Source organism: Marmota marmota, unplaced genomic scaffold (genome assembly GCF_001458135.2).
Source record: "Marmota marmota marmota unplaced genomic scaffold, marMar, whole genome shotgun sequence".
NCBI lineage: Eukaryota > Metazoa > Chordata > Mammalia > Rodentia > Sciuridae > Marmota > Marmota marmota.
In genome coordinates this window covers 38,359,763-38,386,809 of record NW_025999968.1, presented here as the reverse complement: position 1 = coordinate 38,386,809, position 27,047 = coordinate 38,359,763, and the positions used below count along the sequence as shown (strand labels likewise).

The 27,047-nt window shown below is 32.5% G+C and overlaps 1 protein-coding gene across 4 annotated transcripts in view; it reads right to left on the bottom strand.

Annotated features, from left to right (window-relative positions):
- Positions 1–27,047, bottom strand: part of Usp25 (ubiquitin specific peptidase 25) — an 83,562-nt gene that overhangs the window by 46,833 nt on the left and 9,682 nt on the right. For all 4 annotated transcript variants that reach the window (XM_015478315.2, XM_048803524.1, XM_048803522.1 and 1 more), the window contains 7 exons: positions 22,075–22,212; positions 18,621–18,697; positions 12,887–12,960; positions 8,550–8,698; positions 2,206–2,333; positions 1,682–1,777; positions 388–549 (listed from right to left, as the gene is read on the bottom strand). In XM_015478315.2, the coding sequence (XP_015333801.2) occupies positions 388–549; positions 1,682–1,777; positions 2,206–2,333; positions 8,550–8,698; positions 12,887–12,960; positions 18,621–18,697; positions 22,075–22,191 (803 nt within the window). In that variant the 5' untranslated portion in view covers positions 22,192–22,212. The remainder of the gene's footprint in view (positions 1–387; positions 550–1,681; positions 1,778–2,205; positions 2,334–8,549; positions 8,699–12,886; positions 12,961–18,620; positions 18,698–22,074; positions 22,213–27,047) is intronic.

Genomic DNA, 27,047 nt, shown 5'->3' with positions numbered 1-27,047 from the left:
ATTACAGTAAAAATGGCTTGCTCACATTTAAGAAGAAAAAGAAAACTAATGCATGCTGAAATTAAAAAGATTTTCTCTTTCTAAAATTTATCAGCTTATATACACTAATAAATTTTATTTTAAAGGCATTATTTTGATGGTTGACAAACAGTTGAAACTTATATAACTTATACCAAATCAATGTACAATATAATTCTGAACATTAAAAAAAAACTATGAAAAGTTTAATTTGGAAACATAAACTCTACTAAAATACTGAAATAAGAATGCTCCCAGAAGACATAAAATCTTCTAAGTAAGTTAGAGCACACATTTTCTAAAACCTTCCTTCCATCAGTTGCATGTAATACAGGCAAACAGCTGCCAGATTCACAAAGGAAACTTCACCTTGATGATGTCTGTGATGGTGTGGAACCACTAGGTGGGGAACTAGCATCGATGTCATCGACAGGAGAAGTGCAGACAGGTTTACTTGAGGCAAATTCCAATGCATATTGCAGAACATCCACCAAGGGGAATCGTTTGGGACCCGAACCGTAACTTAAATATCTGTTACATAAAATATATGAAAAAATAAAAAGTAAAAAAAAAATAAAATATATGAAGGTTTTTATTTTTATAGAGAGCACATACAGATTTTTAAAAAGAATTCTTACAAAATATGTTATAATACTTCAAAAACTCTCAACAAGGAAATTAATTTGCTTTCAAATGAAGAAGGCAAAACTGATTATGCATTCAAGAAGAAAACATAATCAGATGTTCCTCAAAGGAAGAAACAAATGCTGATTAAGACAGAAGGAAACAAAATCTGACTGAGACTGAAGTATGTATATACTGTTAAACTTACAAAAACCAGTCTAAATTGTATCTGAACAGGAAGATAGAAACTGAGAATTCCATCTCCAAACACCATTTGAATCTCTCAAAATGGTTACTGATACTTTGTAAGAATACAAATTATAATAAGATGTGTTATTTTTGTACAAAAAAATTAGGCTTCAATTTGCAAAATAAAACTAAAATAAGGGAATAAAGATCAGGTCAGAAGTTGCAAAGGGGAATCTCTCAGGCCACATTTTAGTCTATATATTTTTGATTCACCCATTTGCAGAAAGTTCAACAGTCTAGATGCTGGCTTCTTTTGGAAATAATGTGAAGCACTACACAATAATGAGACCCCATTTACACAAGGCATGACCCACCGGTACTAGAAAGCACTTGTTTCGTCTATGCTCAGGTGTGCTGTTTGTGTTTCTCTCACCACAACCTTAATCCTCACCTGGTTCCCTCCTTCATGAAGCTTCTAAAAGGCCCTGACAGTTATTTGAGTTTGCATCCTGTGTGTTGAGAGGAAAAACTTAGGTGCTATTCATTTTAATAGAAAGCTCAAAAGTAATGTTTAGTTTCATGCTCAATACTAGATTAATGCAACTTCACTTCTACTTTCAACACCACAGGCATTACCTCTTGACAATGAAATATTTAACATCAAATGCTAGAACAATGTTCTATACTTGACTATAGATTATTTCTAGTTTCGAACAAAACTCAAAACTAAATCTTTCAAGCAATATATCAATCCAGAATGATGAATTACTCCTACATTTACAATAAAAAATCTAGACAGTCAACAAATATGTAATTTCCCATAGTTAAAATTTCATATAAGTTAAAGTACCTTTCTAGTCTTTGTTGTAATACTGTGAGGTAATCTTTAAGTCTCTTGATTTCTTCTCTCTTAATTCTTGTTATTTCTCTGTTTCTATGCATGTATCTATCAGGGGAAAAAAAATTATTAACTACTTTCAACAATTATTTTTGAAATTATTTAGCAATTATTTCAAATTAGTCTCAAATATCTTGGAAGCAGAAACAATCTTCAGTCTAAACATCACAAAGAATCAATTCATTTGAATTTTACAATAAAATATCAGATAATACAAAAGTGTTTTCTAAAATTCAAACAGAATTTTGATTATAAAAATAACTTCATTTTTAAATTTCCTTATAGAATTATTCCCAGTAACTATACTTTTCTAATATAACATGAGCTCTAAATTTTCCTTGTTAAATGGTATCAGACATATCATGCAAAAGATTTATTCTAAGAAAATAAATATTTTTTCCTATAAAAACAATAAATTCTTCATTTGCTTATTAAAACTATTAAGAATCTAAGTCATGTTGTACAGTAAACCATACCTGTCCAAATATAAAACCTGAGGAAATTCTAATTTGTTGTGAATTTTTTCTGGTCTTCCCAATGCTTGATTAAATTCAAATCTTGATAACTCAAATGTTAACACAGGTGGTAGTTCTGTAAACCAATGCTGAAAGACAACAAAACAAACAAAAAACTTCATATCACGTTTCTGTTTTCTCCACTGAAATTTTAGACACAGCAAATTGACACTAACATTTTTATGCACACCATCACATCTCTGACATCACAAAGAACTGAGTACAAAATTTAGTTTAAACTCAACTTCTTCCTAAGTTTTCCACACCTTTTAAAAATTCCAAGAGTGGGTATTACTCATAATCAGTAAAGAGAAAAATCTTCTAACAACCATCTTTCTTACAAGATAATTCATTACATTAGAAATTCTAACCCAAAGAAAAAAACAGTGGTTAAAACCAAAGCTTAGTAACAAGTCTTCCATCTTTAGCAGTATATTGAAAGTATTATACTTTATTCACCCACAATGTCAATTGACAACTATTGAATGAAACATAAAATTCAATCAAATTTCATTCTATTTTAATGCTGAATAGAATTCCATTGTGTGTGTGTGTGTGTGTGTGTGTGTGTGTATATATATATATATCACATTTTCGTTATCCATTCATCTACTGAAGGGCATCCACTATTGTGAATTGTGCTGCTATAAACATTGATATGGCTGTGTCCCTGTAGCATGCTGTTTTTAAGTCCTGTGGGTACAGACTGAGGAGTGGGATAGCTGGATCAAATGGTGGTTCCATTCTGAGTTTTCCAAGGAATCTCCATACTGCTTTCTGCATTGGCTGCACCAGTTTGTAGTCCCACCTGCAATAAATGATTCTGCCTTTTTCCCCACATCCTTACCAACACTTATTGTTGTTTGTATTCTTAATAGCTGCTCTTCTGACTGAAGTGAAATGAAATCTTAAGAGTGGTTTCAATTTGCATTTCTCTATTTGCTAGAGATGTTGAATATTTCTTCATATATCTGTTGATTGATTGTATATAATCTTCTGAGAAGTGTCTGTTCAATTTCTTGGCCCATTTATTGATTGGGTTATTTGTTCATTTGGTGTCATATATAACAAATTAGAATAAAAACAACTCAACCAAATTTCATATAAAATTTGTTTTTATATAATGGTTTCAAGTTTTATATAAACATATTATTTACATAAAGAGAAAGAAAATTTATTTATTTAATATATAACAGAAATTTATTTATTTAATATATATATTATTTATTTAGTATATATTAAATATATAACAATATATTTAATATATAATATATTTATGTATTAAATATATTTATTTATTTAATATATAAATATATGATATATATTTATTTAATATATAATAAATTTATTTATTTAATATAGTATAAATATTTATTTAATTAATGTATATATGCTGTTTTTAAGTCCTTTGAGTATAGACCGAGGAGAGGGATAGCTGGGTCAAATGGGGGCTCCATTTTCAATTTTCCAAAGGAAATTTTTAAAACTTGCAAATCAAGAAATTCAGAAGTAAAGCATCATGTAACAAATATTTTTGAATCACTTATTTCTATAAGCCTTGCAATATGCTACTATAAAAAGAAATTGCTGCATATATTTTACCATGTATGATGATTTCAAGTGGCACAAAATACCACCACACATCCATCAATAAACTAAGAACATATTAACTTAAATTTGAATATCTAAAAACAGGAAATGATACACACCTGGCAATCTGAAATGACTAGGATCTGAAAAATTACTTTTTAAAATTAAAGCTAATAAAATAAATGGTTATTCAATATTATTTCTCCCTCCAAAATTGCAACTAATTAGCTGAACTGAGATTTCCTGAATTGAATATAGGTTATTTTTTACCCAAAGTCAAGATTTAAGAAATTTCCTATAAGGATAGTACCTAAAATGGAGTAGATAAATATTGTGAAAGATCTAATATTAAAAACATTTCAAGTTTAAAATTTGACAAGAAAGTGTTCTACTTATTTTGATCTTCCTTGTCACTGGCAAGAATGTTTGAGTTACTTCATATTCACAACCTTAAGTACTGTAAAATTTTAAAACATTACATCATATATCTCATAAATAAAACTTTTGACCTCTTAGCATAATATTCCATACTCAATTTTATGATATTCATGCAAGTCTACTTCAAGAACTGTTACTTTCACATTTTATCATAATACTTAAGTGTCACCATTAAAATTGAATAGTTGCACATTTTAATTCATGTGAATCTACAATGACTGAGAGAAATAAAATGACCCAAATTGTGGCAAGTTGTTCTCTAAGACATAAAGTCTAGGAAACATAATTAGCTTCTATACCTCACACAAAAGGATGTAATAGTTCGTTATGAAAGCATTTCCTCATCAATAAATGGGATGGTATCAGCCAAAAATTTCTTCATAGCAAAGGAAACAATCAAGAGTATAAAGAGAGGGCCTACAGAATAGCAGAAAATCTTTGCCACCTGTACTACAGATAGATATAAAAACTCAAAAAAAACAACCATAAACAACAACAAAAAGCGAATAATCTCATCAATAAATGGGCAAAAGAATTAAACAGACAATTCATAGAAAAAGAAATACAATCAGTCAACAAATATATGAAGAAATGTTCAATATATTTGGCAATTAGAGAAATGCAAATCAAAATTGCACTAAGATTCCACCTCACTCCAGTCAGAATGGCAATTATCAAGAATATAAGCAACAATAAATGTTGACGAAGATATTGAGGAGGAAAAGTACACTCATACATTGCTGGTGGAACTGCAAATTGGTGCAACTTCTCTGGAAAGCAGTATGGAGATTCCTCAGAACACCTGGAATGGAATCACCATTGGACCCAGTTATTCCACTCCACTATACCCAAAGGACTTAAAATCATCATAATAGAGCAACACAACCACACCAATGTTTACAGCAGCTCAATTCACAATAGCTGTTAGGGAACCAATCTAGGTACCCTTCAACAGATTAATGGATAAAGAAAATGTGGAATATTAGTCATTAAAAAACAACTATGATTTCTGCTGGTGAATGGATGGAACTGGAGTCTATTATGCTAAGTGAAATAAGCCAACCCCTCCCCCTCTCAAAAAAAAAAAAGGCTGCATGATCTCTCTGATATGTGGATGCTAACACACAACAGGGTAGGGGATAAGAATAGCAATTCACTGGATTAGACAAAGGGGGGTGAAGGGAAGGGAGAGAGGATGGGTACAGGAAAAAGAATAGAATGAATCGGACATACCTTTCCTACCCTTATATCAGAATACATGACCAGTGTAACTCCACATCATGTACAACCACAAGAATGGGATCCTAATTAGAATTAGCTATACTCTATGTAATGCATAGTATGTCAAAATATACTCTACTGTAATATATATCTGAAAAGAACAAATTAAAAATTTTAAAAAAATTTAAATTAGAAAAGTAGTTTGTGAGAACAACCATGCTCAGAATAACTATGTTTTTGTCAGTGATGGAATGCATGTATGAGAGTGGTCCTGTAAGATCATAATAGAACTTAAAACTTCCTGTCACCTCATGATGTCCTAGTGCAAGGCATTACTGATACATCTGTAGTCCAAACTGGTATGAACAGACCTGCATTGCTAGTCAATTAAACTATACCATATATAACTATGTACAGAACATAATACTTAATGACAATAAATGTTACTCACTTCTGTATTTACTACACTAGTTTCTATAATTATTTTAGAGTATGTTTCCTCTACTTATTTAAATAAAATAAAAAACAAAATAAAATAAACCTTTACCGCAAAACAGTATGTCATTCATTATATTCTGGCAGCACCCTCAAGTACCACATTTATCTCAGATATCTCATTTTATTGTGTCTCTTGATTCATGGTACAAGAAGCCATGACTAGTGATTGATCTAGACCATGCAGGTTTGTGTAGGTGTGCTGTTATTCATATAATGACAAAATTCCCAAGGATAAATTTCTCAGAATGTGTCACCAGAGTTAAGAGACACAGGGCTGTAGTTATATTTCATATAACCATTTTAAACTCATTCAGTAAGCTTATTTAGTATATCATTCCAGAAATTTAAAATTCATAACCCATTGAATGTTTTAACTTAAGTAATTTTAGACACTGGAGCCCTTCCTATATTAGTCGTCTGCAGCCACTTCAACAAAAAAAGATTTTTGTGTGTTTGTCAAAGTAAAATCATCTTTTAGGAAATATTAAGTAAGAAGAAAAAGCCATTATTCACAGGAATTATACCAATTTAATATAGTCCATAATTTTAAATAATTAAAATTATTTAAAAATTCAACACAATTAATATTAGTTAAAATAATTTAAAATTTTATTTAAATATTTTGGTTTGAATATTTTTCTTGGTTTGTTTGAGTATGTGGTATTAAGAAAGATCAATGGTTTCATGAAGAAATAAAATACTTTGAAGAGATAATGAAATATAAACTAATTTAAATATTAATAAAAAAGATAGTAAAGCCAGGCGTGGTGGCACACACCAGTAATCCCAACAGTTCAAGAGACTGAGGCAGGAGGATTTCGAGTTCAAAGCTAGCCTCAGCAATGAGGCGCTAAGCAACTCAGTGAGACCCTGTCTCAAAATAAAACATGAAACAGGGCTTGTGGTTCTGTGGTCGAGTGCCTCTGAAGTCAATCCCTGGTACCAAAAATATAAATAAATAAAAGATATTAAACTCTAGTCTATGATAGTCTCTTAAAACAAGTTGAATTAAGAAAACTATTATCTCTAACAAATCTAGACAACTGATAACAGGGATCATAGTTAACCAAATTTGCTGTTATTGAGATTGTTTTCAGACTGCTAATTCAGAGAAAACGACAAACCATTGAATTCCTTAGGTGAGATGGAAAAACCAGACAGAAAATACACATTGGACTATACAGCATTTAGAGTATAAAGCCAGTAAAATGATGGAGAATAAAAACAACATGTGTTGGAGAAAAAATAGACTTCAGATTCTATGTAAAAATAATCAATTTTTATTTAAAAAATATAAATATGTGAGGAAGATTATTTAACAATAGAACATAGTATATTTCACTTAAAACTACTCTGCCAATATAAGGAAAAATGCCGTCCATGTCCTTATGCCGCAAACTCATTACCCTTTTATTTAACAGCAAACAGGAAAGATTTCTGGGGATCTATTTTCTTTTTTCCACAATGAGAACTGCAAAAGCTATGAATTTAAATTTCTGGAATGATATACTAAATAAACTTACTGAATAAGTTAAAAATTGTTATATGCACTATAACTACAGCCATGTGTCCCTAACACATTCTGAGAAATTTATTGTCTAAAATTGTCTAAACTTACAATTTAGACAAATGCCATTTATTCTCAAATAAACAAGAACCCAAGACTTTCTTAAATAAACAGAGATATTATTACTTAATATTTAATTACTAAACACCTGCCTATTCATTATTACCTTAGATTCTTTTTGCTAAGCATGACCCTGCATACTTACAATGTGATTCTATCTGCAGTCACCACATTACCCACTAAGGATACAATAGTGAACCACAGAGATAAACATATATACACTCCTGCATGGAATTTACATCTAGACAACTATCCGTCACTGTTTCACTCTGTAGCACAAGGACTGATTGCCGGGCACATGATCTGCATTTTGTTTTCTATTATAGTGTCAACACTCCCCAACAGATAAAATATGTGAATGGATAGATACAGAGATGGTGCTGAAGAAAGATAGAGAAACAAAGAAAGGTGGAGAGAAACAAACCAGGGGAGACAAATAAAAGGTTTATGTTTTTTTTAATCACTTCTTTCTTGAGAAAGTAAGTTTTTCCATTAGACTTTATGCAATCAGCAATTTTACAAAAAACGGAGTATTTCCTATGTAAGACTGAATAAATGCCAACAATATTTGATAATAGTAATATACACCTCTAGAAAAATCTACCCTAATATCAATGTTTTTCTTTTTTTAACATGTAGGACTAACATACTGCTAATGGCTAGCATCTTGACTAAAAAAACATATAAAGATGGGTTTTTAACAACAAAATAAATTTATTGAGATAAGTTTAAGTGATAATTTTACATAGATTCATAGTTGAAATTGTGAAATAATTTCCACATATGTCTAAGTTACCAAAATTAAACCCAAACACATTTTTTTCTGAGTATTTTCTCCATTATTAGTAATTGTTAGAACCTTAAATTGTGCTTTATGTCATTTTAAGAAAGACCTGGAGAAGTATGGAGATATTGAAAGTGCTAAGCTCACCTCTTGGCCTGATTTTCCTGAATTCTCTGAATGTAGAGACTCAATTTCTCCTTCAATCATTGCAGCTTCTAGGCACTCGTGCAGATCTTTGAACCCATTGACCTGAAGTGGATACTGACCAAACATTTCAGTGTTTTCAAATTTTTTACCTATAGAAAGGAGAAAAGTTAATTAAATTAATCTTGTCAACACAGTTTTTCAGCTACTAAAGTGAATGTATATACGGAATCTTTACCTGTAAAAGTGATTTGATTATATTACAGAGAATAAAGAATTATTATAAATTTTCCTATTGGTTATACATATATACATGTACACACAATATATATAAACTCTTGTAAAAAGCACCATCTCAGGACAAGAAACTATAAATACTGAGCATACAACACATAGCAGTGAGGAAGAGATAGGGTCCTGAGTTGAAGAAACTCTGTTTTGTTTGAAAGATACTATATATGTTAACTGCTCATATACTATAAGCCAATTATTGCTTTATATTATAGATATTATTAAAAATATAGATATTATTAAAAATATAGAGATATTAAAAATATTGCTTATTATTATAGATATTATTAAAAATATGAGAGGGCATAGAAGGAGAGCTAACCTAGTCCTAGCAGGTAGAGGAAAGACATTGGTGGCAAAGTGACTTTAAGCTTCCACAGTGAGTGGAAGTTAGCCAGGCCAGAGTGGGGTAGATGGCTAGCAAGTATTCTTGTCCAGGGAATAAGCATGGCAAAGACTTTAAAGCTATAGAGAACTTGGCCTACTTAAGGAACCAAAGCAAAGCCAGTACAGCTTGGGAAAACAAGAGGATAGCAATGAAAAATCCAGTAGGCTTAAAATTTACAAGGTTGCATAGTGCTACTAAGAAATTTTTTCACTATATTCAGAATATATCAAGAAGTCATTGAACAGTTAAATATAGGAATAACAGAATTAGATCTATGTCTTGAAATACCTTTCTAGCCTCTTTGCCAAGTGGGTAACAGACCATTGGGAGACAACTGCAGAATCCACACAGAAATAAAGGTATGTAGATTAGGTGTTGACTTAACCAATTGGCTTGTAAAATGGGAAAGAAGACAGCAGAACAAGGAATTTATCAATAATGACACTCAGATTCCTAGCATGAAGAATCAGATTGATTTTATGAGCTGAAAGTAGCACTACCAAAGGGAGAACAACAACAACAAAAAACCTTTAACAGTTGTTTTGAAGCAGTCATGGAAATCACTGATTCAGAATGGTCCATTGAGACTTCAATGTGAAAGGAGAGCTGGATATATGAATCTGTAACTATTAACAGCCTTGTCTGAAGATATGAATAGCTGGAGAGGTGTTTACTGACTATAAATCAAGGCAGTGGATGCAACTGCTTAAGAATGACATAGGAAGAAAATAGGAACTAAGCTGAGTCCCAAGGACTTTAGATACACAGACAAACTGTAAGCATGGCTTAAGAAGTACTGTATGTAGAACATCAATAACCATAGATCCCTTTTAGAGAAGCTGTGAGCTCAGGAGCTAAAGCAGAAAGGATTGAGTAAATGAGAAGTAAATAGGGAAGCAAACATCATTCTTAAGTAGCTTAACTCCAAACAGGAATGAAAGGGGATTCTGGGGAAAAAGTATGAGAAGGGATTCTTTTTTTTTTTTTTTAATGGTAAGATATAAGATATCAGAATGTATCTAAATACTGATAATAAAGACAGAGAAGACGAAGAAGTGAAAGATACTAAGAAAAAGTGAGATTACGAAGTAAGGTCTAAGAGAAAGCATACAGAGATGGAATTCTAAACACATATAACAATGTTCTTTATATAAAACAATATTTCCTTTATTATTTGGTGACCCAGATAAAAAGAATATGGTAGAGGTGGTGATGAATCCTGAAGCTCCTGTATCTGGGCAGTGGTTAAGAAATACCATACAAAATAAGAAACAGATATAAACTCAGAGCCTTGAGTAGAACCCATGTCAATTACATTTCATCAGTTTTACAGTAAATCCTTGAAATCTGAGGTGATACGTTTCTGAGAGAATGAAGAGAAAAAGGTGAGTGGAAAGGAGGTAAGTGGAAAAGATGAAAATAGTTACTGCAGAAAACAGGACAGAGATCAGTGATTACACAAAGCCAATAACATTGCCAGGTGGGGTTGCAGATATGAGACCACTGAAGCTCTGTTCGCTCTCCCAGGCACCTTGTCCAAGGTTTTGCTTCTGCACAATCACTACAAATCCATGCTCTGTTTTAACTGGCTAGCAGTTGACTTTTACACAGCAACATTAAGTACTCAGTACCTGAAGAGAAAATATAAATAGCTAAATGAGGGAAAGAGAATAATCAGGGACCACAAAGGAGTGGAGGTAAGACCGTTTTAGGTACCTACAAGAGTGATCTTTTATTTATTTTTTTTATTAGTTGCTCAAAACATTACAATGATCTTGACATATCATACACTTGATTCAAATGGGGTATGAATTCTTATTTTTCCATGTGTACAGATGGACAAGGAAGGAAGTGAAGTAAGGACCAGGGCCAAGAGGAATGGAATGCAGAGGTCGATGAACTAGAAGTTCTCAAAACATTGAGGAAGGTTTGCAGTGTGAGTGTTTTAGCAAACAAACCCAAAATCACCCGGAAGGAGAAGCAATGGTCCAAAATAAAGCTTTAGGGAAATAACAATGTAAAAATGATGTAATAGTGTAAAAATGATAAGAAAAATGCTCTACAAGTAAACTATCTTTTATTGTAACAGAGTCCAAATGGAAACATATTAAGGCCACATTTATTCAGCACAATAGCTTTGAGCAACTTACTGATACCAAGTACAAAAATTTCAATACTGATTGACAAACTAAGCATTCTAAAAACAATGACCTTTTTGTTTTGTTTTGTTTTTTACTGTGCTGAGAATTGCAGTCTTCCACTGAATTATTTACTTATTCCCAGAACTTTTTATTTCTATTTTGGGACAGGGTCTCACTGTTAAGGCTGGCCTCAAACTTGGGATCCTCCTGCATCAGCCTCCTGAGTTGCTGGGATTATAGGCATGTGCAACCACATTGGGCTTAATAACAATCAGTTGTAAGACCTAATGTAACCCAAGTAGAAGCACTCACATAGCATATTAGATACAGTGCCCAGTCTCAACCTGATTGAACCTATTCACCGCTGCAGATAGTGTTCTACTTCACATAAAATCAGAATACTATAACTGTAATACTGTGTAAAATATTTCACTTTATATAAATTTATATAATAAACATTAGCATTTGAAGTAGACAAAAGTGTTCTAATGTTCTAACAATGTTCTCAGTCTAGCCCTTTAAATGCCTGACTAAAAGCTGACTTAGTAACTTCCTTTTTATGCCTAATTATCAACTTCAAACATAATTTCATGGGAATCCACTACTTAAGAATGTGAAGGAAAAACAATTGTCCAAATTTTATACTTTGGGTGATCCACAAAAACTTTCAAAAGTTGATGGTCTGGGTGATATGAGAAAAACTATTTTTGAAGAGTAGTTTTTCCCTTATGGTTTGGGACTTTAAATACTGCTAAATGAAGATATATCTAAATGAGTCTGATTCCCTTACCTTTTTTAAGAAAACCAGCTACTCCCAAATTTTAAGGAATAGGTTATCTAGCATAGAATGAATATTAACATCCTTAACATATTTTTCAAAAGACAGAATTCAATCCTTTCTTGAAAACCAGAATCTAAATAATTTCATAATCACTCAGAAAATGAGAATCCTGCAACACTCTACGCTAAGTTGCTAAATTCAGCTTTCAATATTAAAAAAATTTTAAAAAGGAAAACTTAAAAACTGAGTATCATACCAAGCCTGGCATTCAACTCCATTACATGCTACATATACATTACCTAAAATGCTTAGGATCAGAAGTGTTTCCGATTTTGGAATATTTACGTAGACATTACCAATAAAGCATCTCCTATCTGAAAATCCCAAATCTAAAATGTTCAAATACCTGAAACTTTTTGAGTGTCATGTCAGTTCCCTACTATCCCATAAATTTCTTCATTTCAATAACTCCCAGGATAAAAGAAGCTCTCTCAGTGGAAAGAACATAAGCATAAAATGAACTACCAATTAGCATGTGAAAATGCACTTTGTACCTTTTCTTTCAATTCTGTGCTCTGTGTAAAAATGATTGGTAGGAGCAATATAAAAGAGACTTTCAGACAGTAAGTCAAATTAAAAGTAAAAATCATTCCACAAATATAGAGTCACTATCAAGACAATCGAACTAATGGATAACAACATCTCTTTTATTTAATAAAAAGCAAACATGTAACTGTACCTTCAAGGACTCCCACGGCTAGGAATCTTCCATAGAACAACTCTACCATAGGGTTCTTTGGCTTCTCTTCATCCCTAAAGCATATTAAAAAATACAAAAGTACTTATAATTCTTGTATCTACAAATAATAGAGAAAACATTAAAATACATGACAAGATGATAACATTTCATTTATGAGGCTATCACCACACATGGCTCTGTTATTTATCATATGACCTTAGGCAAAGTACTTAAATTTATTCTTCCATTTCTTCTCCTGTCAACTAAGAACCTCATGACACTGTTATAGGGGATAATATGAGCTGCTGCAGGAAACAAACTTAGAAGACACCCTGATAGCCTGTGTTCATGATGAGCTTCCTCATTCTGTTGTCACACATTTCAGTCTTGCAATTTATGACTAAAATATAAGGTTACTTAGACTTCTTGGGAAGTCTTTTAATCAGTACAGATTTCTACCAAATTTTAGAAAGTTCTTTCTACATGTACATAAAAGAGTGCATATAATCTAAAAACAATGGCTCTTACCAAGGAAGACAAAAACACCATATCAGTCAGAGGAACTCAAAGCTACCTCATCCTTTTCTCAAGTTTCATGTTGCTAGCAAATTAGTCTTTTGTTAATTTCCCTGATTTTTTAACATGTGAGGTTTGTTTTTATTTTTATTTTTGCTTGAAACAAAAAAAGAAATAACAATTTTTAAATTAACTTTTTAGGTTTGTACTATATGGCCCTGAAAGACAAAGTTGGTCTTGGCCTTATTGTATAAAATGTGTGTTGTAGTCGCATATACAAAATTATTCATTAATTATGTATTTAAATGAATACAACTGACTTGTGAAGCACTGTTTTTGAAAAAGGGGGGGGGGATATTGTGTGCCTCTGGGTAAATGCATTATATGGGTTATCATTTAATATTTAGAATAATGGTAGTAAATCCTTCACTTAATCCTTACAATAATCGAATTAGCACTGGTTGATCTTTAGTGCTATTCAAAATACTTGGTGGGCTCTTCCCCTTCAGGTAAATGTAAACGTACCCCCCATATATTTTAATCATTTATATGTAGCCATGAACATATAAGTATACATATTTGTTTCTTTTTCTTCATTTTTAGCATTTTTTTAGGATAGTTATTATTCCTTGTCTTGTCTTTTAAGAGTTAGGTTTTTTGTTTATTTTGGTTTTCTTTTGTTCACTCCTCTTTCCTATTCTGTCCCACAAACAGTAAGATTCTCTTCTCTCTTTCTCTCTTTGTTTTTTTCTATTTTTTTCTCTTCCTTCTATACTCATCACTTGCTACACCTCTTCTGCATTCTCTCTATTCACATTTTGGACATTCTAAACTTTCTTTTACCTCCCTATCACATCTTAATTTCTTTTAATGAACTGTGTTTTTTAAAATTTATTTATTACTTTTAGTTGTAGTTGGACACAATGCTTTTTTAATTTTATTTATTAATCTTTATGTGGTGCTGAGGATAGAACCCAGGGCCTCCCAGGTACTAGGCGAGCATTCTACCACTGAGCCATAATCCCAGCTCATTAACTGTATTTTTAGAACAATTTGGTTTATATAACTCCTGCCCAAGCATTCATGCTGTTGCAGTTACTATAAATAGTGTTAGGAGAACTGGTTATCCATATGTAAAAAAATGAAAATAGACCCTTATCTCTTACCCTGAACAAAAATCAACTTAAAATTGATCAAAAACCTAGGAATTATACTAGAAACCATGCAACTCCTAGAAGAGAATACAGATAGGGTCAACACTTCACCATAAAGATGTAGGCAACAACTTTCTCAATAGGACCCCTGAAGATCAGGAAATAATGCCAAGAGTTAATAAATGCAATGATATCAAGTTAAAAAGTTTCTACATTGCAAAGAAAACAATTAAGAATGTGAAAAGAGAACCTATATAATGGAAGAAAATCTTTGCTAGTTATTCTTCTGACAGACAATTCACATCTAGAATATATAAAGAATTCAAAAAACAACATTTTAAAAAACCCAATTAGTAAAAGGGGCAATGAACTAAATACACACTTCTCTAAAGAAACATAAATGGCCAATGAATCTCCCTATAATCAGAATGGCAACCATCAAGAATGCAAACAGTAAACCCTGCATGGTAGCAAATGCCTATAATCCCAGCGGTTCAGAAGGCTGAGGCAGGAGGACTGAAAGTTCACGGCCAGCCTCAGCAATTTAGTGAAGCCCTAAGCAACTTAAGGACACCTGTCTCAAAATGTTTTTAAAAAGGCAGGAAGAGGCTGAGGATGCAGCTCAGTGGTAAAGTGCCCCTAAGTTCAATCTGCAATACTAAAAATAAAAAATAACAATAATAAATGCTGGAGAAGATGTGGAGAAAAAGGAAAACTTTTACACTGCTGTTGGGATTATAAATTAGTACAATCACTACGGAAGTCAGCATGGACGTTCCTCAAAAGGCTAGGAATAGAACCAATAGACCTAGCAATACCACTCCCTCATCTTTATCCTAAAAAATTAAACTCACCATACCATAGGGATATATGCATATTCATGTTTATAGCAGCAGAATTCACAATAGCCCAACCTTGGAACCAGCCTAAGTGTCTGGCAATAGATAAATGGATTAAGAAAATGCAATATATACACACAATGGAATTTTACTCAGCCATAAAGAAAAATGAAATTATGTAATTTGCAAGAAAATGGATGGTACTTGAGAACATTATGTTATACAAAATAAGCCAAACTAAGAAAGTCAACGTTCATGTTTTCTCTCATATGTGAAAGCTAGAGAGGAGACAGAAAAAGAAAGATGGCTAGGCATCTCATGACAATCAAAGGGACATTGGGAGAACAGAGAGAAGGGAGGAAAAGGAAGGGAGGAAGGGAAGGGAAAGGAAAGGGAGGGGAGGGGAAATAATAAAAAATAATATTTGCCAAATTACACTCTGATATTGTGTGAATGTAGGAATATGTAACATCAAATCCCACCATTATGTACAACATAATCCCATTATGCACAAACTTAAAAATATGGGGGAAAAGGGTGACGAGGACCCAAAAATACATCACAAAAAGTAAACAGATAAGGAAGCAAGATCTGAACAATCAAAATACACTTACCCCTTCAGATGGAATAAGAGTTCAGAAACAGTAAATTGGAAGCTATAGACACAAAAAGCAATTGGGAAGTCATGTACTGGAGAAAGGACACTTCATAAAATACTTACAGAAAATGTGGTAAGATCTGAGAGTAAAAACTATGAATTCCAGGGTAAAACATTCAAAGAAGTACTGAGAGTACCTCAAGGAGATTCTGATGGGAACACAAGTATTATTCATACTCTTAGTGGAACATGTGCAAAGGATTTTTAACATTAGATCTCTAAGGAAAAGTATAAGAAATGTGAGCTTTAAGCCAGAGTGAATAACCACAGAGTAATTCTGCACAAGGTTGTCTTCTTGGTCTAACAGTACAGTAACCCTGGTGGAATTCACCAACCAAGAGAGGTGAAGACGGACAGAGTGTGTTTGAATACTAGATAATTTGGATATCTGAACTCAGATTTCACTAACCTTAATTATGAAGTACCTAACAAAAGAATAGGTATAAGCAAGGAAAAAGCCAAAGTATAAGCAAGAATCAAAGTCATAGAACAAGAAGATCTTCATATCCACCAAGAAGGGATTGTTCTGCATGATTAGCTGTCAAAAATTTAAGCCAAGTCTGCCTAAAAGAAAGGAGGAAAACAAGTGTGCGTGCACACGCCCGCACACACACACCATACACATATACATACACACACATACATAAGATATATAAATGTAGCTATACATATATACACTTACATACTATAACACATACACATACACCCAGAAAAAGGTGTAACAGAAAGAAATATACTCAAAGCTTAGTACATTCAGAATGTAAGGAAAACATATATCAAAGAGATAATGATCTTCATGGGATGCTGGGAGTTAGGTTTCAAAAACAGCAAAAGCAAATTCAGTTCAGGAATCTTACGGGGAGATTTTCCAGATGAAACTAAAATAAAAGAGAAGACAGATCAACCTCAGAGGGAGGGTTCACAGGCCCAAACAATTGCACAGCAGTGCTGGTAGCCATCATGGCACAAAAATGAGTTACCATACAAAGTGTTCATTCATTGCAGCAATGACAAAGGACAAACTGGAGCGCCAAAGGAAAATGCAACTTAAGAGTTTTCATGGACAAAAATGAAGGACACTTACTGGTCCAAATTGCCACATCATAAACTTCTAAATAGTCTAGGAGTAAAGTAGACCTCAAATGCCATATTACGTGATAGACAATTTGCAATGAGTGGAATTTTGTCACCTCAGATATTATATACTTGGAACCAGATTATTCTCTTGAGTAATTTCTTCCAACTTAGTTTAAATTAAGAGAGCTGTCTGCAGTCAACTGGCCTTCAATGACTAGCATCCTGATGGAAGTGAAATTAACATAATTGTCTGAGCTAAGTTTCTGCTACAATCTTTGGTAACAAGGTAAGAGACTAGTGTTAATCATATGTATCCTAACAATGCCCTGAAATCTAAAATTAAGGCACGTGTCTGAAATGTAAAATTAAGGTATGTGCAATTCAACATGTGAAGCACAAAAGGACTACATATGTATAAATGATTACAGGCTTCAGATTAGAATCAAAACTCTGTTCAGGCATAGAATGACATGCTTGTAGCTAAGACGATACAAAATAAGAAGCTGGGAAATGAGTTATCTTCTTTATGTGACTAGCAATTACAGGGCAAAATACTCTGATTTCTAAGTATAACTTGTCAAATTTTACATTAAAAAGGGGATGTCATATGGAAGCTTAGTATTTCCATGGATTTTGGCAGCAAAGTGGGGGAGCACCTATATTAAAGTTCAGAAGCATGTCTTCATTATTAATACTGCATGACTAGAATATCTTGAACCTTAATCTCATTGCGTATTATGTTACGATGAACTTTATTGGGCTGTAAGAGTATCCATAATTTGAAAATAGGAAAAAAGAAACAGAAGAGAATTTTAAGCATGGGATTTCTCTCTGTGTTCTACGTATTCTACGTATAACTAAATCTGGTAAGGTTCGTGTCAGAGCCTGTGATGACAATCTAAATAGTCCACTGGTGTTCCAAGAAAAAAATTAAGGAACAAACGGTTGATATTTGGAGAATGGCCTAATGAGGGTAGGAACAGGGTTGCCCTAAAAGTACTGACTTCTCTTTCAAGGAGGCCAGTAAAATACTTTAAATAACCAAAGTTTTAATAGTTAAACCTAATGAATAAAGAATAAGTAGTATAGGATACTGAGGAGAAAGTTTATACTCCTGTTCACAGTTTGCCATGTGATAGAACTTTATCAGAGTAATGTCTTTTTAATTTCTCCACCATTAACCCATTACTTTACCACTACTCCTTATGACAAATGATCTTTGAATCTAAGAAAAAGAACTAGATATGTAAGACTGGATCTCTCAAGAACCACTTTGTAGCTCTTCCTGACAAAATTCTGATCTTATATTGGAAAATGAAAGCAACTCAAATTTTGCAATAAATTCCAATTTATCAATAACACAGATAATACTGGGACTCCCACAAGTTTATCTTGGTTTCCTGTTTCTTTGTTGACATGGAATACATATGAGAAAAAGTCCTATTCATTCACCTCCTAAATTCCCATCACTAAACTTTATGGTAACTTACGTCTCCTCTTCAGCTTTCATTTGGAAGGCATCTTCTAACCAATCTAATAATTTGTGTGTAAACTCGCTCACATCTTGCTGTGGAAAGAAAAAAGTCTTGTTGATATTTTAGCCTACTAATAAAAATAATAACTTTTGCAACATAAAACCTATAGCCAGTCACTGAAATGTATAATACCAACTCCACATAAAAGTATCACCAATTCCAATGAACACTGGTAATTTAACATTTAAGGGTATGAAATCATAACTTGAGGGAAAAAACACAATCATTGTTACTAGGTTTCAATATAGGAGAAAAAAATACATATGTGTGTATGGATGTATACACACATACACACACACACACACACACATAAAAGCATGCCCAATGGAACTCTGAAGTGAGTCTTTGTAAAATGAAACTCATATTACCAAAGGTTCTTCATTTTATAAAGCATCTTAGAAATAAGAACTTGTGCTTCTTAAGAATTCCGTTTTTTAATTCAACTAATACATACAACTTTTTAAAGCCACAGCCACCTGTACTAGAAGACTTGTTTACTTCAAGAAATTAAGTCCAACTAACCACTAACTCCTCACCAGAGTTCAAGATCCTATGAACTTCAAACTGATACTCCATTCAGATCCAGTACATATGTCAATTTTGACACCTCTTTCTTTGATCCTTGCTTTCCTAACATAGAAAAGAAAGAAAAAGTAGTGGCAGATGTACTAATCAACCACCATAACTCTTTGAACAACATGAGCTGGAAGACAGAGGAACAGGTCCACAAAGAACGTAAGGGAAGAAAATAAAACAACCCTACTAAGACTGCACAAAAACAGATGAATCAGCACAGGCCACCTGCCTTTACTTATCTAAACAGCCCTAACTAAAAAATGGACCATATATATTTTTCCAGCTAGACTTTTTGAAGAGAGTCTAGGTCAATATATTGACCTGAAAAATACTGGCACTAACATCTAGAAGTTAACTGCTTAAGTAAATTGCTCCAGAAACACAGTTAGAGAAGGCTAGCTACACTAGCACAAAAATCCAGTTTCATACATTCACATCATATACAGTGGCCCACCAAATTATATAATTGTTTAAAACCTCAGAATAAGGAATATGGGTCTTTGTAGGTATAATTAAGACAAGAATCTCAAGATGAGATAATGGTGGTAAGAGTAGATTCTAAATCATTGGATTTTTAGAATGGATATTCCTGGGAGAAACAGAAGACCAGACACAGACCCTCCAGATAAAAGGACATTCAAAGACAGACAGAAACTGAATCTATCCTGCTACAACCCAAGGGACACCAGGAGTCACCAGGAATTGGTAATTGGTAGAGGCAAGGAAGGATTTCCCCCTAGAACTGCTGCAGGGTACATGGCTCTGCCAGAACCTTTATTTGGGATCTCCGGCCTCTACAATGAAATAACAATTTTCCTTTTTCTTTCTTTCTTTTTTTTTTTTTTTTTTTTAAAGCCACCGGTTTCTGGTGATTTGTTAGAGCGGTCCTAGGAAACTAATCTAACCCTTAAAACAATGTCCATAATTTTCTATAACTTATCTTGACGATTACATTAACAAGGAATGAAAAAGGTTCCTATTTTTCTCAAGTCTTTTGGTAGAAGTTAATCCCCTTTTTAGCAATCAATCTAACTTTCACCAAAAGAAAATAAAACTAGATCTTTATTATTTCATTATTAGTACTTGTAAACTAAAACAAAAGAATGATTAAAATTGATAGTACTACTGCATACCCAAAAGGTCTCCCATAAAGACCCTTAAATATTTCAAAATATGTAATTTAAACATTTAGGAAGAATGTAAAATTCAAGTATATATTCACTTTTTCAAAATAAGGATGATGTACATGTCACTATAGATGTATTCCACTTAGTCATTATATATACTTCAGAGTCAAGAGTTTAAGGGAACAGAAGAGAATCAAACCTTTATCAACTTGAACTGATATGCCTCTACTTTAAAAGAGATAAAAGAATCAACAGCAAGAAAACCAGTCAGTCAACTCAAAGCAAAAACATTCATACTGCAGCATTCAGGAGCATGTAACAGCAGAGCTAACTGTTTCCATTTGGACTCTTAACTCAAACTGGAAAAGCCCCAACTATGTATGGCTCAAAAAGTGTGTATGCTGTGTCATCTTTAAATATGAAAAGACACTCAAATACCACTACATATCTGTGGAAAGCATCAACAAAGAAGGAAGTAAACAAGTAAACAAGGAAAACAAGGGAAAAAGTTAATTCCAGATAAAAAAGAATTTAACAGAATTAATCTGTAAAGTGTCAAAATGTAACTACGTATTAAGAGTCACTGGAGAAGAAAGTATACATACTAAAAAAGAAAAGAATGCAACTGAAATAAAGGAATGAATGAATACATAAGTAAAAAATATTCAGAAGAAGTGTCCTTAAAATGGAGGTTTGGGATCAGATCCAGCCATTTCTTTTGGCTTCTGTGTTATGCACATGTAACATGATAGTACATAACACAGATGAAATAATGCTGAACCAAACAGGCAGGGGGCCATCGTTAGAAATGGTTTCAAAAAAGAAAAAAATCAACAGAAGAAAACTGGATGTGAGACCCTTTCTGTCTGCTGATAATTGCCATACAAGGTGTTATTTTAAAAAGATGGAGAGGGTGTCAACAGGCCAAGCCCGCAGGCAGACTAGAAACACAGTAACAGAATTGCTCAGAGCCTGTCTCCAAATTCCCTTTCCACACATTGACACAGAGATAGATCCAAGGACTATAAAAAGTACACTACAAAAAAAAAAAAGTGGCTTTTTAAGCCTCTTCTCAAATATTATTTCATCATTTGCCCTTTGCTTCAGCACTAGTACCTTTTTCAACGCTCATTATCCCTACCACCTTTTCATTCCTTTTGGTTTTCCTTAATAGCTCTGACTTCTCTATGTGAGAAAATATTGGTTTTTTACAGATATTTTATATTTCTACATGAAAAATCCTCAATAGTATTTTTAACAAATGGATAAATAGCTACTATGATAACACTATTTACACAATGAAAAACAAAAAAAAAGTCAAGTTCTTTCAAAACATTTTCTGAGTAAAGAAAAATTACCTCCTAACAGCAAAAACAGCAACATCAAAAGCATGTATACTATACTGACACTGGGTTGTCACAAATTTGTTGAGATTATTTTAATCACAAGTGAACATTCTTCATTTTATCCACTGTTTTCCCTTATCATCTTCAATTATAATATAAATCACAACTTCACTTTTCTTGACACTTCCAAGATCACTTTCCTTTGGTTAATTTAAAAGTAAATCTTCCAAATAAACCATGTTTTAAATGACTCCAGGTTATTTGTAATAAAGCTGAACAACCAATTCTAAATTATTACATATTCTAGTAAAAACTGCTGAAGGACAGATCAGCTTAAATAAAACAGTACAAGAAATCTACCTGCTGTGAGTCATTTGACTTGAAGGCATCCTTAAGAATTTCAACTGCTCTTGATGGATCAACGTATTTCCTTTTGGTACCAACAAGAAGTGCAAATAGATATCTCAGCTCACACATAAAAGGCAAATTCCGATGTTCCTATTGGGGAAAAAAATAATAAGAATCTAAAACCTTAGTGAAGATTAGCAAAATCTTTATAAGTAAACAAATATGTTAATAGTAACCAAAATTAGACTAACTAATAAAGATCAGGCATAAATCCAGCATTCTCTATCATATTGAAAGAACAGTTTTGTTACCATCTACAGGACTCAAAAGAGCCACGCATGTAACAGCAGAGGGCCTAGGCTAGGCTCATGATTTCAGAATAAATGCCACATATTCATAGCAAATCATGTCATTACCCAGCCAAGAATATCCTCCTCATTCAAGTCTGTTTATTATAATCCTTCCCATTCATCTAGGCCCAGCTGGTGATGGCAAGAGCAACAGTAACAGCCAGCATTCAATGAGTGCTCACTACATGCCAGGCGCTGCTCTGAGTGCTTTTCCCCAATACAAGCAAATAAGCAAAACCCCCTTCCCTCCTCTACGAAGCCTTTCTAGATGCTTCCAAATTAACAATTCCTGCAAATTCCATTATCTACTGAAATGAACACCCTCCACTACAAATCACCATTGCCACTGCTGTGTGATGACCCTAATTATTATACTACTGTTAGAACCCTTATTAGCAATTTAATAAATATTGTTATTCACATTTATTATTTTATATTTTATAAAATTGCTATACTTATTTTATAACTGAATTACTATGTATCATGTTTAATATGATTTAATTGTAATTATAATTTTTATTTAATTTTTTAATAAGTACAGTATTAACCTAATGATTAATTTAAGTCAGACTTTTATATGAGGTTAATATATTACCCTCCTGGCAGTCCTTGATATCTTACTTTCATTCTATATAAGATTCTAAGCTTCTCAAAGATTTCAATATCTCTTCCACAGTTTGCTGCTATACATAGCAAGCATTTAATTCTCACTGATTAAACCAAATCTTCCATGAAAAAAAAAAAATACTATCATTCACTAACAATTTTTCTTAAAACTTTTATTTTGTTTGTTTATTTTCTTATGTAGTGCTAAGGATTGAACCCAATGCTGCACACATGCTAGGTAGTGCTATACCACTGAACTACAACTGCAGCCCCAGTCACTAACAATTCATTGTTAAACAAGATGAAAGCATGTAATTCACATAAGGTAGTAAAATGAATCATAATAGGTAAGACAAACAATTGTTATAATATTTAGTTCTTGAAGTAGCAATTTTAATACATAAAGCTTGAATATACTACTTAAATCTAAAAAAAAAAATTCTATGTTTACATAAGAACATTCCAACATTACAAAATTATAGGGGTGTATCTTTCTATAGGTACTGCCCAGAATAATATAATTCATATGGAAATAACTGCTCTCCAGATTGCAATTAAAAAAAAAAAACTTCTAAAAAAATAGGTAAAAGGGAATAAAATTCATTCCAAATACTTATCTCTTCATCCAAAAACTACACACCATTAAATTAATCACAAAGTACACTAATTTTGACATAAAAGTGTTAAGTTCTGAGGAACATAGTTTTCATTTAAATATAATAAATTTCATCATCAACAATAAAGACTAAGAAAACCAATCCATGGTTTGTCTCTGATACTTGCTAATTTCTCATCAACTACCCTATATAAGTAAGTTTGAAAAAAAAATTTATTGAATTGAAACAAAATTATTTCCCAAAAAACCCTTAGTTTTCTGACGTTAATTTCTTCATCTTTCAGTGATATCTGGATATCTTTTATCATGAAGCATTTACTCAAGACAAATCAGTTTTTAAATGACATTTCTTATCAAGTCATAAAGAAAGCAATGATTTTTGAAAATTTAGAGAAATTCTGCTGAGGAGCTTATCTGGAAAGTAAAATAGTTTTAACATTGAAAAATTTTTGTCTCAGTCAATTCCTACAGCTAGAAAATCCTTCTCAAGTTTCAAAAGGCAAAAATATAAATGAAGTCAAGAGCAGCTAATTTGGTAAATTATGAAAATATCAATAGAAACCAATTGAACACAACTTTTAGCCTTCGTTTTTTTTTTAAACAGGTTTCTTAAATCATGACTGATGTATAGCTCTGTACATTATCAAGCAGAGAAATCTCCAAGCTTCATTCATGTATGTGTTCATGAAATCATGGCCACAATTTCAAGACAGTACACCTGCCTATCCACCACCCTCCAAAATTTCTTCATCCCTGTCATTCCCTCATCAATTCCATGTGAACAGAGTCATTTCTATTTCACAGGAATTTATACACATGAAACTAAATGCTATAATATTTGTTTTAGGCATGTTTCTTTCAATCAGCTAATTATTTTGAGCCTCATCCATATGATTGTTTGCATTAGTAATTCAATACATTTTCCTGCTGTGTAGTATTAAATTATGGGGATATTTATCACAACTAATTGATCTATCAGCCTCTTCAACTGCTAGAGATACTGATATGTTTCGGTGTGGATATATATTCTTCCATTTTCCTTTAATGAAAACCTGAAGGGAAATGAGTGGGTTGTATGGCTGATAGCTATCAAACTGTTTTCCATGGAGTTCTAGCTCTGCATTCTATCAACACTTGAATTTGAGCATCTTATATTTTTGTTTCTTCAAGTGGGTACACAGTGGCATCTGCAGCTTATTCTGTATTTTTTTTAGTGACTAGCAATGTTGATTATTTATTTCATGTAGTTTTCTACTCTCTGCATATTTTTATCATGAAGCATTTATTCAAATATTTTCCTCAAAAAAGTAATCAATAATTATTGGTTTTATAAATGATTTTTCTCCCACTCTGTGGCATGCCTTTTCATTTTGCATAAATCTTTCAAAACTTAAACTTAATTTTGATGCCAATTTATCTTTTTTTTTTCTTTTAGGATAAATGTCTTCATATTGTTCTACTTAAAAAAACCATTGCTTAATCTAAGGACATTAAAATTTTACCCTGTTTTTGTCAAGAATTTTTTTTTTTTTTTTTTTTTAGTTTTCAGTGGACACAACATCTTTATTTTATTTTTATGTGGTGCTGAGGATCAAACCCAGAGCCCCACCCATGCCAGGCAAGTGTGCTACCGCTTGAGCCACATCCCCAGCCCCATTGTTAAGAATTTTTATGGTTTAAGTTCTTATTTTTAAGAATACAATATGCTCCACTATGGATTATTTTAGGGTCAGGTAAAAATTGAAAATCATTTATTTTATGTTATTCGTGGAAAATACGTATTTTTTTCTCAGTAAATTATTCTGGTAACTTTGACTAACATCTATTTACCTCGTGGGTGGGTCTATTTCCAGGCTTCGTTCTGCTCCACTGATCTATGTATTATATTCTGGCCAATAGCACAGTATGCTGATAAGTAATCCTTCCAATATTTTTTGACTTTTATAAATTGTTACTGCTTTTATATATATTGAAATTTCCATACATATCTAGAATCAATCAGCTAATTTCTATAAAAAAGGATGATGGAATTATGACTGAGCTTACATGACATCTATAGATTAATCTCTTAGGATAACTGATACGGTAACAATATTGAATCCTCCAATTCATGAACATGGTATGTTCTTTTATTCATTTAATTTTTCTCAGCAATATTCTGGCATTTTAAGTTCACAGGTCTTTCCTATTCATATTTTGGCAAATTTCTCCCTAAGTTTTTCATATTTCACATATCACTGAACAGAAGTATTTTTTTAATTTAAATTTCCAATTTTATGTTACTGGTACACAAAAATACAAATGATTTTGTATGTGGACCTTGTATTGTTTGACTTTATTTCTTGTTCTTGGTAAGAAAAATATATATTTTATTTTTTTGTAAAGTACTTAGAATTTTCAACATAAATAATCCAACCATATAGACAGTTTTGATTTCTTACTTCCCATCTCCATGCCTATTTCTTTTCTTGTTGTATGGCACTGGTTCAGAATTCCAGTCCAAAATTTAAAGTGTTGAAGACTGACATCATGATTGTTGGAGAAAAGCATTCAGTTTCACCATTAAGTATTATATTACATGTAGATTTTTTTTTTTTTTTGGTAATTGGGCTTTATCAGGAGGAGGAAGTTCTTTTCTTCTTCCTAGTTTTAGGTAGACTGCATCATAAGTAAGTGTTAGCTTTTGTCAAATCCTTTTTCTTCATCTATTGAGAAGATTGTATCATTTTCCTTCTTCAATCTGTTAATATGGTGAATTAAACTGACTGATTTTTAAGTAGAAAAACCAATTTTGCATTCCCATATAAACCCCACTTTCTCATGAGATATTATACTTTACATATACTGCAGGATTCAATTTGCCAAAACGTTGCCACTTTTTTCCATATTCATGAACAATACTGATCTCAGTTTTCTCTTCCTAAAATATTTTTTTCTCTTCCTAAAATATATTTTACTTTTGATTTCAGGATAATACTAGGCTCCCATAATCTGTTGGGAAGCTTTATCTCTTCTTCAGTTTTCTGTAAAACTTTATAGAGAACTGGTATGTCACTAGTAAGATTATTTAGCTGTTACCAATGATTGAACCTAGGGGTGCTTAATCACTGAGCCACATCCTTGTGCGTTTTTTATTTTGAAACAGGATCTCACTAAATTGCTTAGGGCCTCACTAGGTTGGTGAGGCTGGGTTTGAACTCGGAGATCCTCCTACCTCAGCCTCCCAAACTGCTGGGATTAGGCATGTACCATAGTACTCTCGGCAATTGTGAGATTTTTTTCAGTATGATATAGGGTTATCCCATGCTTTTCATTTCTTCATCAGCAAATTTCAATGGATTGTGGCGTTCGAGGTCCTTCTCTTGTTGATAGTAATGCATTATTCTGTGTTTTATATGGATGATGTAATGACA